Source organism: Jaculus jaculus, chromosome 17 (assembly GCF_020740685.1).
Source record: "Jaculus jaculus isolate mJacJac1 chromosome 17, mJacJac1.mat.Y.cur, whole genome shotgun sequence".
Taxonomy (NCBI): Eukaryota; Metazoa; Chordata; class Mammalia; order Rodentia; family Dipodidae; genus Jaculus; species Jaculus jaculus.
This window is the reverse complement of record NC_059118.1, coordinates 18,784,927-18,800,690: the sequence shown is the minus strand read 5'-3', so window position 1 is coordinate 18,800,690 and position 15,764 is coordinate 18,784,927. Positions and strand designations below refer to the sequence as shown.

Genomic DNA, 15,764 nt, shown 5'->3' with positions numbered 1-15,764 from the left:
AGCTGTACTGTTCCTCAGCCGGCCTGTTAAAGCCATGGGTGACCTGAAAGTTCAGCAGGGATTTTCTGTTCTGGGAGATATCCCACCATTCAGTAGCGGTCCCCACCTTGCCCAGCTGCCCGTTTTCTCATGTGAATGGCATTAGTGAGAACCATTTCCAACCCTGGTCTATGCTCCCATGAGTCTTGTCTCTCTCTCTCTTTTTTTTTTTTTTTTAATTATTTTCAAGGAGGGAGGAGGGGCATGCCAGGGCCTCTTGTCGCTGCAAACTCCAGACATATGCACCACTTTGTGCATCTGGTCTTATGTGGGTACTGGGGAATTAAACCCAGGCAATCAGGCTTTGCAAACAAGCACCTTAACTACTGAGCCATCTCTCCAGCTCCCGTCACTCTTTTCAATTTTTTTTTTATTTTTACCTTTTTCTGTCCATAATCTCTGGACATACGAGTACAAATATAAACTTCATTGCTGGGGAGACAGTGCTACAACCCCAACTTTATCTGGACACATGATCCATGCTCCTCTGGGATGATAGAAAAAGAAAAGAGGCGCTCTAGCATGAAGAGCAAAAATGCCACACAGGTCTCCTACCCGAGTGCCCCAATACCTGAAAGGTCCTCTGACCCAATCAGCTGAGAGAGTCCAGGAGGTCCCCAGCCCTGGCTCCTTTGCCAAGGTACAAATCCAGGCTTTCTTTCAACTGGGAAGAGCTCACGGTTGAATCCTCTTGCGATATAAGTAGGCATTGCTTACCTGGTTCATGATAACCAAGCTAGTGAGGATAGGGCATAGCACAGCCAGGTACCAGGCCCCACCAGTGACACTGGCAGTGAACCAAAGTGAGCACATGCCCAATAAGAGGCTGGCACTACCCAGCAGGTAGCCCACCAGCCCAGAAGTGGCATGGTACAGTTTGAGCTTTGCCAGAGGCCATCGGGGCAGCAGCTTGGGGTAAAGTAGCCCAACCCCGCCGGAACACTGCAGTCCTGCCCACAACACGGCTAGCAGCCCTGCCTGCCCATGCCGCGTGGCCAGGTGCTCTTTGCCAAGCTGCTCTTTGTGGAGGATGACAAGACCTAAGCCCAGCAGAGCACAGAACAGGGCTAGCAGCTGCAACACCCAGTGACAGCGTGCTCGGCCCTTCCGTGAGAGGGAGCGCAGCAGAGAACTCTCGGGAGAAAACATCAGTAGAGCCTCGGTCATCAGGAAAGAGAACTGAAGAGAAAGAGTGAGAAAAGTCAAGTGAGATGCTGTCCCAGCAAAAGGGGAAAGTCCTTTCGATGACCCTGCAAACTGTCAGTACATGTAGCCGGATTCCTTCATTCTCTTCCCATAAGACACTCCGTTTGGTGGGACATGACGGAGAACCCTCTCTGGCCCAGAATAGTTAGAAGCCCTTGAACAGATAGCAAGAGATAACCTTCCAGACTTCTTCCTAAATACTATTCTGAAATGCCATCTCTGCCACGTTGCCCAGCAAACAAGGTCCGTGATGTGGCAGTTATAAATGATTCACAAGCTTTGTTTCCCTCCCATGGGGCTGGGTACAATTTCTTGGTAATATCTGGCCACATGGGTGTACTGTTTCAGGGAAAACTGCATCCATCTCCATAAATTAAAGAGACAGAGGAACCTCTAAATGCAATTTCGTAGCTTCTTGCCTGGAGATTGAAGAAGCCTCATTTTGTGCTTGGATGAGCCTAACCCATTTGTCTTGAGTCTTGAATACTCTGATTCAAGCCTGGCAACTATATTACAAGCAGGGCATGGAACTCCTCTAAACAGACACTCCCATCCCTACAAGCTGCCCAGACCCACTACTTACAGCCAGAGACATAAGCACAGGGTGCCAGGAGAACAGGCCTGGAATAAAAAAATAAAAAAAGTTTGCTTTGTGGAAGTGAGGTAAAAAAGAAAAGAAACACACACATACACAGAGCCAGACATCATGGAGCACACCTTTAATCCCAGCACTAAGGAGGCAGAGGTAGGAGGATTGCCATAAATTTGAGGCCACCCTGAAACCATATAGTGAATTCCAGGTCAGCCTGGACTACAGTGAAATTCTACCTCGAAAAACCAAAATAATAATAAAACACGCCAATCCCTAGACTAAGGAATATGGGCAGTCCACCTAAGCTTTTGCTGCCAGTATGTGAGCAACAAGCTGGTCTCACTCCACCTCACCCCCATCCTTTTCCTGGACCAGAGGCCATGCTTTGCCATTCCTCCAGCAGCCCCTTCCTCCAGCTTCTCCACACCGCTAGAATGAAGCACCAAGGCAAAGAAAGAAGCCAGCTATTCTGTGGAGCTTGTCCAGGCTGGCAGATCCCCCACAGTCACCTTACTCTGTCCCCAACTTCATACCTTCAGTACAGAAAATTCCTCAGACATCCAAGCCTTTTCCCAAGAATCTAGTCCTGCCCCCCAGGAAAAGTGGCCTTTCCCTTCACAGAAGTCAACTATAAATTCTACTTACTGGTGCCAGGCCTGGCAAGGACAGCCACAAAGATGGTAAAGCCCAGGGCCACAAGATGGGCTGCAGCCCCAGAGGCAGTGCGCAGAGCTCGGTAGATGTGCGACTCGGTCTCCACAGAAAGAGCCATCCCCAGCGGGTAGCTGTAACCTGAAAGCATTATATTGTTGGCAAGGGTGCACACGCCTCACACTGCAAAAGGGAATGTAGGGCAGGAATGCCACCTTTCAAAAGTTATAGAAAGGAACTTCCCAAAGCCTGCACCCAGAATAGTACCATCTTGCCAATAGAGGACTGGCAGCCTAACAACGTCTACCTTGTCAGAGTCTACCTGCATCTGAAATGGTACTGATTGTTAGACCGACCACCTTTCAAGTAGGATGCGGAAAGATGTTAGACTACAAATCCCAGAGTGCACCACGCTCTCACCGGCGGGAGCGCCAGATGGGAAGGCGTGCAGCACTACGGGAATTGTAGTTCCCAGCTGCGTTCCTAGATAAGCGTGAACCCCTTTGCGCCCTACCTCCCCACGTGCAGCTAGCATGCTTCCCCTCCACAGTAAGGATTTACCTGCCTCACCTGCTGCTCAGACCCGACGCCAAGCGACTTCACCGCTTCGTCGCGGAAGCGCTTTACTTCCTGGTGCGACGCCTACCTACCCAAGACTTCCTGGGATGAACCACCCTAAACCCCCGTTAGCCACGCCTCTGAGTCGTAACTGCGCAGGCGCCCTTGAACAGATCGCTTGGTTAGTCTGTGAACGCAGTCCTGCGTGTCCTAGTTGCCTAGGCCGCTCTGCTCTTTCTGACAGGTGTTCCAAGGAGTGAGGGCAGCCTCTGCGCGAGGAACAGGGACTACGGACTTTGGACTGGTCAGCGCCATGGGCAGCAGCTGCCGAATCGAATGCATATTTTTCAGCGAGTTCCATCCCACGCTGGGACCCAAGATCACCTATCAGGTGCCTCCCACTTTCCCAGGAGTGGGCGGGGAAAGGGACGCCGTCTGCCTGGAGAGTGGGTCCCCGTGCTGCATGCGTGTGTGCCAGCCCTTTATTCTCAGATAGCTGAATAGAGGATACTCAGGCTACAAGTCCCTGGCTCCTAGTGTGACCAAGGGAACAGACTACACATGAGCAGTTTTAATGGAAATTCGGATATAGGGCTTAAGCAAGTTGCTAGGTCTCATACTGTCAGGATGGGTGATCTAAGAGAATCACTAGATTGAGAATAAATGACCCATGGGAAGTTAGGTTAGTAGGGAGCCGAGCCGAGCGTGGTGGCACACACCTTTAATTCCAGCATCCTGGAGGCAGAGACAGAGTTTGAGGCCACCTTAAGACTACATAGTGAATTCTAGGTCAGCCTGGGTCAGAGTGAGACCCTACCTCGAAAAACAACAAACAAACAAAAAGAGCCAGGAAGCCTGTGAGAACAGCATATAGTAGTAGTCTGGGTGGATGAGAGAGAGAAAAACAATAGAGTACTTGAGCCTAACATGGGGCATGTCACCCTGCCTGCTCCACCTAGTGGACACCCTGTGACCACTGAGGGGCCTCTTGGCACTCCCCTTTCCAGGTCCCTGAAGATTTCATCTCCCGGGAGTTGTTTGACACTGTCCAAGTGTATATCATCACCAAGCCAGAGCTACAGAACAAGCTCATCACTGTGTGAGGCCCTAACTGGGTGGGAGTGAAGGGGTGCCGGGAGAAGGGGACAGGCCTGGGGGCAGGCTGACTCTGTTCTACCCATCTAGCACAGCCATGGAAAAGAAGCTGATTGGCTGCCCCGTGTGCATTGAACACAAGAAGTACAGCCGTAATGCCCTCCTCTTCAACCTGGGTTTCGTGTGTGATGCTCAGGCTAAAACCTGTGCCCTCGAACCCATTGTTAAAAAGTTGGCTGGCTACCTGACCACACTGGAGGTCTGAAACAACATGGGCTTGGGTATATGGGCAGGCACAGTTGGGGAAAAGTGTTTCAATGTCTCCAAAGCCCCCCACCCACCCTGATAGCCAGCTCAGGATCCAACCAGCCAGGACCTCTGTCTGAGGTGTACCCACCATGTTATCCATCTTCCATCCAGCTCGAGAGCAGCTTCGTGTCCACAGAGGAGAGCAAGCAGAAGTTGGTGCCCATCATGACCATCTTACTGGAGGAGCTAAATGCCTCTGGCCGGTGCACTCTGCCCATTGGTATGGCTAGCCTCTGAAAGTACAACACATGAGTTGAGGAGGGATGGAAAAGTGACGGGAGAAAGTGAGAACAGCACCGGGGGAGGACACATCTCTTGAACATACTGATGACCAGGAAATCATCATGGGTTGGGACAGTGTTGTCTAGAGTCCAGTGCGTAACAGAACGAGGGATAGAGGGTGGCCGGCAGGACTCTTCAGCTCTGCCTCTTGCCTATAGTCCCTCTCTTTGGACCTCAGTTTCTCACTCCATAAAGGGGGAATGGCTTCCCTGAGCTACCTTCCTGCTTCAAGGGAAGCTGGGAGCTCTTAATGCTCATCAAAGACCCCTTGGGAGAAATGACACTGAGGAAATGGGTGGGGTCATCTGCAGATGAGTCCAACACCATCCACCTGAAGGTGATTGAGCAGCGGCCAGACCCTCCTGTGGCCCAGGAGTATGATGTGCCTGTCTTTACCAAGGACAAGGAGGATTTCTTCAACTCACAGTGGGACCTCACCACACAGCAGGTATGCCGGCTCCCCTGAGTGTCATCTTCTTGGGCTAGCCACGACTTCGACCGCATCCCACCCTCCCTGACCCTGACCTGCTCTGTGCAGATTCTTCCCTACATTGATGGATTCCGCCATGTCCAGAAGATTTCTGCCGAGGCAGACGTGGAGCTCAACCTGGTGCGCATCGCCATTCAGAACCTGCTGTGAGTGGGGCTACAGTCAAGCCCAGAGTGGGGGTCATCAGCCAGACAGGGGGTCCTTGGGGCTAGGAAGGCATGGTGCTCAGAAACTAAATAGAGCACCCCCAATGTTGCCCTGCAGGTACTATGGTGTGGTGACCCTGGTGTCCATCCTCCAGGTAGGTGAGTCTGGGGTATACAGTTATGTGGGGACCAGATCAGGCCATCCTCTCAAGCCTGCCACTCAGGCCCTCTTATGCCTTCTAATACTTCCTAGTACTCCAATGTGTACTGCCCAACACCCAAGGTCCAGGACCTGGTAGATGACAAAGCCCTGCAGGAGGCATGTCTGTCCTATGTGACCAAGCAAGGTAGTAGCAAGCTGTGGGGACAACTGTCTTGGGGAGGGCAAGGTGATCTCCACCTGGCAAGCTGACCCCTGGCACCCACAGGGCACAAAAGGGCCAGTCTCCGGGATGTATTCCAACTGTACTGCAGCCTGAGCCCGGGCACCACGGTGCGAGACCTCATCGGCCGCCACCCCCAGCAGTTGCAGCATGTTGATGAAAGGTCCGAGGGGCATCCCTAGGCATGATGGGTTTTCAAAGGGCATGTGGGTCATCTTTGTCTTTGTCTCTCTGGTGGGGGTCAGGGAGGAAGCAGGGCCATTCCCAGTGAGCACAAGTATGTGGTACTGCTAGCCCAGGCAGGCTTCCTGGATATGTCGAGCATGGAAGTCACCCTGGCCACTGAGACACAACTGAAGGAGAAACTTCAGGAAGGGTTGGCTAAGCCATCGCCCTTTTCCCTGATCCTCTGCCCAGGAAGCTGATCCAGTTTGGGCTTATGAAGAACCTCATCCGAAGACTACAGAAGTATCCATTGCGGGTTTCCCGGGAGGAGCGGAGCCACCCTGCCCGGCTTTACACAGGCTGCCACAGCTACGATGAGATCTGCTGCAAGACAGGTGGAGGCAGGCAAGGCGGGCCCGGAGGGGTCAGGGCCAACTTGCCAGGCCAAAGCCACTGACTTCACCTCCCACACCCTACGCAGGTATGAGCTACCACGAGCTGGACGAGCGGCTAGAAAATGACCCCAACATTATCATCTGCTGGAAGTGAGGCTGCCTGGCTTGAGCATGTTGTTATGGTTACTTCCTCCGGCTCCACGCTGCCTAGTACGGTGGAGCCTGCATTAGCCGGTATTGTCTGGAGATCGACCCTCAGTTTCTGTAAATAAAGTCATCCCTTTCAACCTATCGAGTACTGCCCCCTCTGGCCACGAGAGACATCACAGTGTATAAAGCAATCCTGGTTGGGCTGAAGTGCCATCTGGTGGGCAAGAATGACAATGGATAAGTAATGGCCTTGGTTTGTTGGGGGAGGAGTTGACTGGTTATTTGATTGGCTTGTTTGGCTGGTGGGTGTTGTTTGTTTTGAGAAGGGGTCATATGTAGCCCAGGCTGCCCTCGAACTTGTATAACTAAGGGTAATCTTGAACTACTGATCTTTCTGCCTCCACCTCCCAAGTGCTGAGGATCACCATGAGTCTGAGGCCAGCCTGGGTTATAGAGTAAGTTCTAGGTCAGTCTGGACTAGAATGAGACCCTGCCTCAAAAAATGCCAGGTGTTGCTGGGCATGGTGGCACACGCCTTTAATCCCAGCACTTGGGAGGCAGAGGTAGGAGGATTGCCGTGAGATCGAGGCCACCCTGAGACTATGTAGTGAATTGCAGGTCAGCTTGGGCTAGAGTGAGACCCTACCTGGGGGGGGGGGGGGGGGAGCCAGGTGTGGAGGCATACACTTCTAATCCCAGCACTTGGGAAGCAGAGGTAGGAAAATTACTATAAATTCAAGGACAACCTAGAATTACATAGTTCCAGGTCAGCCTGGGCTACACTGAAACCTTACCTCAAAAAATAAATAAATAAACAAACAAACAAACCAGAAGTGGTGGCACACTCCTATAATCCCAGCACTTAGGAGGCAGAGATAGGAGGATCGCCTTGAGTTCAAAGCCAGCCTGAGAATACATAGTGAAATCCAGGTCAGCCTGAGCTAGGGTGAGACCCTACCTCAAAAAAAAAAAAAAAATGGTGGCACACACCTTTAACCCCAGCACTCGGAAGGCAGAGATAGGAGGATTGCCAAGAGTTTGAGGCCATGTTGAAACTACATAGTGAAATCCAGGTCAGCCTGAACTAGAGTGAGACCCCATCTCAAGAAACAAAAAAGAAAAGAAAATGAAGGGATGAGGAGATGGCTTATCAGTTAAAGGCACTTACTTGTAAAGCCTGCAGGCCTGGGGTCAATTCCCCAAGACCCATGTAAAGCCACATGCACAAAATGCATGCATCGGGAGTTTGTTTTCAGTGGTGTTCCTTGCAAGTAAAAAAATAACAATATTTTTAAAAAAATAGTAGGGTGTGGTGGCACATGCCTTTAATCCCAAAACTCAGGAGGCAAAAATAGGAGGATCACCAAGAGTTTGAGGCCACCCTGAGACTACCTAATAAATTCAGATCAGCCTGGGCTAGAGCGAGACCCTACCTCAAAAAAAAGGGGGGGGCATGATGGCATATGCCTCTAATCCCAGCAATCAGGAGGCTGAGGTAGGAGGATATCTGTGCATTTGAGGCCAGTCTGAAACTACAACCTGGACTAGTGTGAGACCCTATCTCCAAAGACCCAAAAAAAGAAGAAAAAAAAAAAAAGGTCAGGGTTGGAGGGATGGCTTAGCTTGGTAAGGCACTTGACTGAAAAACCAGGTTTAATTTCCCAGCACCCAGATAAAACTAGACGCACAAGGTGGTGCATGCCATGTGTCTGGAGGTCATTTGCAGTGATTAGAGACCTTATGCACCCATTCTCTCTATCTACCTCATTCTCTAAATGCATGAAATATTTTAAAAATGAAATAAAACAGGGCTGGAGGGAGTGGAGAGATGGTTTAGCAGTTAAGGCATTTACCTGGAAAGCCAAAGGATCCCAGTTCAATTTTCCGGGACCCATGTAAGCCAGATGCACAAGGGGTTACATGCATCTGGAGTTTGTTTGCAGTGTCTGGAGACCCTGGTGTGCCCATTAATTCTCCCTCTTTTTCTCCCTCCCTCCCATCCTATTTCTCTCTCTCAAATAAATGACTAAATAAGTAAAATATATTAAATTTTAAAAAACAGGCTGGAAAGATGACTCAAGGTACTTGCTTGGAAAGCCTGCCTGCCCAGTACCCACGATAAGCCAGTCACACAAAGTCGCCCATGCGTCTGGAGTTCATTTGCAGTGACAGGAAGGCCTGCTTCAGTGCACCCAGAACTCTCTCCCTTTCTCAAAGGAAGGGAGGGTAGGGAAGAAAAAAAAGAAAAGGAAGCCCAAACTCAAAAGTGCTGAGGTAGGACAGAGAGCAAGAGGTACATCCACAGAGCTGCTGGCAAGCCAGGTAAGCATAGTACTTCAGTGGTGGTCACCACTGAGCTGCCCTCCTGCCAGGGAAAGGGAGGAATCACAGGAATGCCCAGTGTGTAACCTCTTTAAAGAAAAAAAATACTGGGCTGGAGAAATGGCTAAGCGGTTATGGTGCTTGCCAGCAAAGCCAAACGACCCAGGTTTGATTCCCCAGGACCCACGTAAGCCAGATGCACAAGGTGGTGCATGTGTCTGGAGTTCGTTTGCAGTGGTTGGAGGCCCCTGGTGCCCACATTCTCTATCTGCCTTTCTCTGCTTATCTCTCTCTCTCTCTTCTTCCCTCCCTCCTTCAAATAAATAAATATTTTTTAAAACTATATTAAAAGCAGGGTGTGGTGGTGCACTCCTTTAATCCCAGCACTCAGGAGGCAGAGACAGGATCGCCATGCGTTTGAGGTCATCCTGAGACTACACAGTGAATTCCAGGTCAGCCTGGGCTAAAGTGAGACCCTACCTCAAAAAACCAAAATAATAATAATAATAATAATAATTTTAAGATAATGCGAGAGGGAAAAGGGCAGATAGAGAGAATGAGTGCGCCAGGGTCTCCAGCTACTGCAAATGAACTCCAGACACCTGGGCCACCTTGTGCATCTGGTTTACTCGAGAGCTGAGGAACTGAACCTTGGTCCTTGGGAAGGGTCTAGCGGTGTCCAATCAGCCTAGTGAAGAGGCCGCTGCAGGGACCCCGCGAGAGGCGATGGCAGCTTGGACTAGGGTGGAGCGAAGCGGACCCTGGGCAGAGCCAACCGGTGGAGGCACGGGAGAGGGAGGGGCATCCCGGAGGCTACGACGCGGTGCAGGAGGGGCTGGTGAAGACCAGGGTCACTCTACCTCTGTGCAGGCTGCCGTGAGGGTCAGAGGACAGTCTAGTAGGCAGGACTCCCAACTCCCAAGACACGCGGGCCGCCACCCACCCGGTCGCTATTGACAACGGGGTAGGCTTGGCGAAGGGGGGGGCGGGCCATAGTGCGCAGGCGCCAAGCCGGTTACCGTGGCGACAGGACCCACGCGCCTCAACCGCCCCACAAACTGTGCAGTTCCAAACTTCTGTCCCGCGGGTGTCTGTAGTCCGTAAGTTTGTGGCCCCCCACCCCCATCCCCCGTTCCTGCTGCTGCCTGAGATCAAGCAAACCCTTGGCTCCGACATGGGCGACTTGGAGCTGCTGCTGCCCGGCGAGGCCGACGTGCTGGTGCGGAATCTGCGCAGCTTCCAGCTGCTGGAGCTGGGCTCTGAGGGGTGAGGCACCTCGCTCAGGTGGAGCCGCCCGGTCCTTGCGTGCCGGAGTTGGACTTGACCTTGCAGAACGGGTTGTCCAGAGTGAAGGGGGCCCCAAGCGGGGATGCTAAGCTCTTCAATATAGAAATATACCTGGGCCACAGCAAGACCCTACCTCGAAAAAAAAAAAAACACATAAAATAAAATAGAAACAAATAAACCGGGCTTGGTGATGCACGCCTTTAATCCCAGTACTCGGGAGGCAGAGGTAAGAGAAGCGCCATGAGTTCGAGGCCACCCTGAGACTACTCAGGGAATTCCAGGTTAGGCTGGGCTGGATGGAGTGAGACCGTGCCTAGAAAAATCGCAGAAGGAAGGGAAGGGAAGGAAAAGAAGGGGAAAGGGAGAGGAGAGGGGAGGAGGGGACGGAGGAGGGAGGAAGAAAGGGGAAGAGAAGGGAAAGAAGGAAGGAAGGATAGAGAAATACGTGGCTCCCGAGCCGCCTCAGGTCTCAGGATCACGTTAGGTTTCAATAGGATTCAGCCCCCTTCCCCATCCCACTCCTGATGCAAACCTGTGCACCCAAACATACACACCTCCCTTTTGGGACAGGTGGAACCAGCAACACGAGAACCTGGAGAAGCTGAACATGCAAGCCATCCTTGATGCCACGGTCAGTCAGGGTGAGCCTATCCAGGAGCTGCTGGTCACCCATGGGAAGGTATGCCAAGGTCACAGCAGGATTCCTGCCTTCTCTCCTACCTTTCTCTTCCCTCTGTCCTGGCACACCTGTCCTCCCTCCCTGAAGGCAAAGGAGAAATGCATTACATTTGTTTTGTTTTGAGACTAGGTCTTGATGGACATGGTGACACGCCTTTAATCCCAGCACTAGGGAGGCAGAGGTAGGAGGATCTCTGTGAGTTCGACACCAACCAAAGTCTACATAGTGAACTCCAGGTTCGCCTAGGCTAAAGCGAGACGCTACCTCAAATAAGTATACACACATGTGCACCCAAAAGAGACCAGGTCTTCTTCTGTAGCCCAGGCCTCCCAAGGGCTGGGATTACAGGCGTTCCTCACCACCATGCCTTTCCTATTGCACCCTTAGTGGGCTGATTAAGGAGACAGTCATGGATCCTAGAATCGCTTAGGCTGCAGTAGGAGCACCCAAGTGCTAACATCACCCTGAATTGACTGTAAGGCCAGAGTAAGTCCCCATTAAAGTGGAAGCAGGACTTTAGCATGAAAGGGGTCGGCCTTTCTGGCATGAGATAGAGGACACAGAAACCACAGAGATGCTTTCCTGGAGGATAGATGGGGGGTCTCACCAGTACATAACCAAAGGGTCCCTCCACAAGGAGCACAAAACACCAAACATGGAGCTGGCTACTAGGGGATGGGGGGGATGGGGCATAGTAAAAGGCTGAGTGAAGGCTGGAGAAATGGTTTAGCTGTTAAGGTGCTTGCCTCTGAAGCCTAAGGAACCAGGTTTGATTCCCCAGTACCAACGTAAGACAGTTACACAAGGTATCATGCGCATCTGGAGTTCATTTGCAGTGGCTAGAGGCCCTGGTGCATCCTGCGTCCATTCTCTCTCCCTCTCTCTCTCTCTCTCTCTCTCTCTCTCTCTCTCTCTCTCTAATAAATAAGTAAAAATAACTTTTTTTAATTAAATTTATTTATTTATTTGAGAGAGAGAGAGAGGAGAGAGAAAGAGGCAGATAGAGAATGGCACTCAGGGGCTCCAGCCACTGCAAACGAACTCCAGATGCAGGCACCACCTCGTGCATCTGGCTTATGTGGGTTCTGGGGAGTTGAACCTGGGTCCTTTGGCTTTGCAGGCAAACGTCTTAAGGGCTAAGCCATCTCTCCAGCCCTAAAAATAGCATTAAAAAAAAAAAGGCTGAGTAAGCCCATGGCACACAGGCACTTTGACAGGCTAGAGAATATCAGGAGACTGGACAAGAGCAGGAAAGCTGACCTAAAAGGAATGCCTGGATGGAGGAGAAGAGAATGAGCAAGTGCAAGGGAGGACAAGGCATCAGGGGCCACTCACGGGAGGCATGAGAGATGTCCCCGCAGAGATGTGAACGGCAACTAGAAAAGAAGGTCTAACGTACACATGCAGGACAGAACTTGGCAAGGGGTACTTACGGGGCTTGAGGGACTTTAAGGGCTCAAGGGAGTTTGCGAGCTGAGCTGAGCTAGGCCAAGCTGGAGACGGGAGGGCTCCAGACTAAGGGAGGTTCATCTCATCCCTGTTCTTTCCTCTGCCCTTCAAAGATCCCAACACTGGTGGAAGAGCTGATTGTAGTAGAGATGTGGAAGCAGAAGGTGTTTCCTGTGCTGTGCAAGCTAGAGGACTTCAAGCCCCAGAACACCTTCCCCATATACATGGTGGTGAGCTGAGCCTCCAGCTAACACCCCTTCAGGGGGCTCTGGTCTGGGGGAGGTAGCTGGCAGCTCTGTCCCTCCTCACAGCCCCGGCCCTGTCTTTTTTTGGTAGGTACACCATGAGGCCTCTATCATCAACCTTCTAGAGACAGTGTTCTTTCACAAGGTGAGGCTCTACCCCTGCCAATGGGCCACTGTTGCAAACCAGAGTCTGGCAGATGTGTCTTTGTGGAAAGGCGTCAGAGCAAGTTTTGGGCTGGAGAGATGGCTGATGGGTTAAGGTGCTTGCCTACAAAGCCTAAGGACCCAAGTTCAATTCCCCAATACCCACGAAAGCCACATGCATATGATGGCACATGCATCTGGAGTTTGTTTGCAGTGGCTAGAGGCCCTGGCATGCCCATTCTCACACGCGCTCTCTCTCTCAAATAAATAAAAAGAAATCCTGCTTCAGAGATAGCAAGTTTCCATCTCCACCCTTTCCACCCCCACCCCAACCAGGAGGTGTGTGAGTCAGCAGATGACACAATCTTGGACCTGGTGGACTACTGCCACCGCAAACTGACATTGCTGGTGGCTCGGACTGGCCGTGATGCCCCTCATGAGGAAGAGCGATTTCAGGACACTACCCCCATGCAGGTGAACTCAGGTTTCCTGGGGCTAACAAAATCTAGACGTGTGTTTTCCCCAGGCTTGTGCAGGCAGGAGTGGCCCAGCTTGAACCCTGTATTTCCCCACTCCAGGAGCTGCAGAAGCAGGCAGAACTGATGGAATTTGAGATCTCACTGAAAGCCCTCTCGGTGCTTCGCTACATCACAGACTGTGTGGACAGGTGGGCTTCCCTCTAGGGCTTGGGGCCTACAGTAGAAGGCTAGAAGACTTGGCCTGCTTACTGACCCCCACCCTCCACCCCTAGCCTTTCTTTGAGCGCTTTGAGCCGCATGCTCAGCACTCACAACTTGCCCTGCCTCCTGGTGGAACTGCTGGAGCACAGTCCCTGGAGCCGCCAGGAAGGAGGTAAGATTCATGACCCTCTGGCCAGCACCTGTCTCACAGCGGCCTTTCCTGGACAACTTGCAGCTTGGGGCTCACAGACACACCACTTGACCAGCCGCTGAAGACTCAGCTGGCTGCTTCCAGAACATCCTTCAGAATCGATGCAAAGGGGCACTTAGCACATAGGCTACCAGGATGCTGCACCTAGATGGGCCTAGACCTTGACTCTGTGGCCATCAAGGCCCATGAGTGAGTTACCGAGGGAGGGCTGTCACCCTGCTCTGGGGCCAGCAATACCACAGCCTGGACAAGTCCTGTGGTCAGGGCTTGCTCGTGTTGCCAGAAGGACTTAACAGCCACAGAGCTGGCTGTCTCAACTCGGAGACTATAAAACCTGCACTCTGTGAGCTGATTCTTCTCCCCAGGCAAGCTGCAGCAATTTGAGGGGGGCCGCTGGCAGACAGTGGCCCCCTCAGAGCAGCAAAAGCTGAGCAAATTGGATGGACAAGTGTGGATCGCCCTGTATAACCTTCTGCTGAGCCCTGAGGCCCGGGCTCGCTACTGCCTCACGAGCTTTGCTAAGGGACAGCTGCTCAAGGTAGGGAGCTACACCCCATGGCCCCAGCGGTGGGGGAAACAGGCAAATTACCCCACCCTATCCTGAGCCCTATTCCATGCCTGCTTATTGTCTTTGCCCACCCAACTCCCATCTCCTTTCCAGATCTTGGGCTTCAGGTAACACAACAGTCACTGTTGTATAAGTTGCCCCACTGGCACCCTCAACCTGGGGACCCTCTCCCTATTCCTTAACCCTCCCACCAGCACCTGTTTCACAACTTTCCCTGGACACCTTGCAGCTTCAGGCCTTCCTCACAGACACACTGCTTGACCAACTGCCCAACCTGGCAGACCTGAAGGGTTTTCTGGCCCACTTGGCCCTAGTTGAAACACAGCCTCCTAAGAAGGACCTGGTGTTGGAACAGGTAAGGCATCTGGAATGCCAGTTGCTCAGGACCACCATCAACTTATTTATTTATTTATTTGAGAGAGAGAGAGAGAAAGAGAGCGGGAGGGAGAGAATGGGCATGCCAAGGCCTCTAGCCACTGCAAACCAACTCCAGATGCATGTGCCACCATATGCATCTGGCTTACGTGGGTTCTGGGGAGTTGAATCTAGGTCATTTGGCTTTACAAGTTAACAAGCCGTTAAGCCATCTCTCTAGCCCTGTCAACTTTTGCCAGCTACTTCCTTCCCCTCGCCATCGTGTTCCCTAGATCCCAGAAATCTGGGAACGGCTGGAGAAAGAGAACAGAGGCAAGTGGCAGGCGATTGCCAAGCACCAGCTTCAGAATGTGTTTAGCCCCTCCGATCAAGACCTGCGGCTCCAGGCACGGAGGTGAGACCCGATTAAGTTGGAGTCGGCGCACCGGAAGCATGGACATGATAGGAAAGCTTCTGTGCCCCTCCCTGTCATGTTCATTCGGGTCCTCTTGACCCTTCCTCCAGATGGGCTGAGACCTACAGGCTGGATGTGCTAGAGGCAGTGTCCCCAGAGAGGCCCCGCTGTGCTTACTGTGGTGCAGAGGCCTCCAAGCGCTGCTCCAGATGCCAGAGAGAGTGGTACTGCGGCAGGTGAGGTTATCCTGGGACTGTTACTACGCCCTATCCTCGGGTCCCCACAAAGCACTGCCATCCTCAAGGGGGTCCCTTGTCTGCAGGGAGTGCCAAGTCAAGCACTGGGAGAAGCACAGGAAGTCCTGCGTTCTGGCAGCCCAAGGTGACAGATCCAAGTGAGGGGCTGCAGCCCCTGAGGGCCGACCAAAACAACCCACCCAGAGATCCCACCTCCGGATCTCTGTCCGGGCCCTGCCAGACCTCAGTTTCTCCGTTGGTGGCGAGCACAGGCTGAGCTAAACAGAGCGGCTAACTCATCCGCGAGCGAAGGCTTCCCCCACTTCCTGTCCTGCCCATGCTACAGCCTCAGCGAACTGGGCCAAGAGGTCTGGGTGGGAGCCGTAGACGATGGCTGGATATGGGGGGCCCTCTGCATTTAGCACAGTAAAGCTGGCCCCTGGGAACGCTCCCCTCAGCGTGGCACTTTGCGGTCGTCGAGGTCTCGTCGTTGAGGGCGGAAGAGCAGGGACGATGGCTAGAAGGAAGAAGGGGCTTTTCGAGAACGCCCAACCCACCCACCCCATTCCACGCCCCGCCCCGCCCCGCCGGGCCACGGGTCCACACTGTTTGCCCGGCCAGATTTCCATTGCGCTCTTTCCCGCCGCCCAGCCAGGACACTGGGGGCGGTGCCCAAGCCGCGGCCCGCCCCGAGGCCCCGCCGGCCCGCCCCA

General features: G+C 52.6%; 3 protein-coding genes across 6 annotated transcripts; 2 read left to right on the top strand and 1 right to left on the bottom strand.

Moving 5' to 3' along the window:
• Nucleotides 1-388: 388 nt before the first annotated feature.
• LOC101606791 (transmembrane reductase CYB561D2) lies at nucleotides 389-3,293 on the bottom strand. Of its 3 annotated transcripts, none has more exons than XM_004664279.2 (4): nucleotides 3,050-3,293; nucleotides 2,483-2,629; nucleotides 1,829-1,866; nucleotides 389-1,218 (listed from the first exon to the last, which is right to left on the bottom strand). In XM_004664279.2, the coding sequence occupies exons 2-4, from the start codon at nucleotides 2,607-2,609 to the stop codon at nucleotides 715-717; spliced, it is 669 nt and encodes a 222-aa protein (XP_004664336.1). In that variant the 5' UTR covers nucleotides 2,610-2,629; nucleotides 3,050-3,293; the 3' UTR covers nucleotides 389-714. The 3 variants fall into 3 exon arrangements, with proteins under 3 accessions (XP_004664336.1, XP_044992934.1, XP_044992935.1); XM_045136999.1 differs by having other exon boundaries at nucleotides 3,059-3,293; XM_045137000.1 differs by lacking the exon at nucleotides 3,050-3,293 and adding an exon at nucleotides 2,796-2,860.
• Nprl2 (NPR2 like, GATOR1 complex subunit) lies at nucleotides 3,198-6,602 on the top strand. 2 transcript variants are annotated; one of them, XM_004664278.2, is made up of 11 exons: nucleotides 3,199-3,437; nucleotides 4,054-4,145; nucleotides 4,232-4,400; nucleotides 4,562-4,670; nucleotides 5,044-5,180; nucleotides 5,271-5,368; nucleotides 5,487-5,523; nucleotides 5,622-5,715; nucleotides 5,797-5,914; nucleotides 6,169-6,311; nucleotides 6,398-6,602. In XM_004664278.2, exons 1-11 carry the CDS (start codon nucleotides 3,360-3,362, stop codon nucleotides 6,463-6,465), a joined length of 1,143 nt encoding a protein of 380 aa, XP_004664335.1. In that variant the 5' UTR covers nucleotides 3,199-3,359; the 3' UTR covers nucleotides 6,466-6,602. The 2 variants fall into 2 exon arrangements, with proteins under 2 accessions (XP_044992933.1, XP_004664335.1); XM_045136998.1 differs by lacking the exon at nucleotides 5,622-5,715 and having other exon boundaries at nucleotides 3,198-3,437; nucleotides 5,487-5,527.
• A 3,233-nt stretch (nucleotides 6,603-9,835) lies between these two features.
• Nucleotides 9,836-15,501, top strand: Zmynd10 (zinc finger MYND-type containing 10). Its single transcript, XM_004664277.2, has 12 exons — nucleotides 9,836-10,049; nucleotides 10,641-10,749; nucleotides 12,312-12,428; nucleotides 12,535-12,588; nucleotides 12,924-13,061; nucleotides 13,166-13,254; nucleotides 13,339-13,439; nucleotides 13,844-14,016; nucleotides 14,276-14,401; nucleotides 14,694-14,815; nucleotides 14,926-15,051; nucleotides 15,138-15,501. Exons 1-12 carry the CDS (start codon nucleotides 9,958-9,960, stop codon nucleotides 15,211-15,213), a joined length of 1,323 nt encoding a protein of 440 aa, XP_004664334.1. The 5' UTR covers nucleotides 9,836-9,957; the 3' UTR covers nucleotides 15,214-15,501.
• The last annotated feature ends 263 nt before the right edge of the window (nucleotides 15,502-15,764 follow it).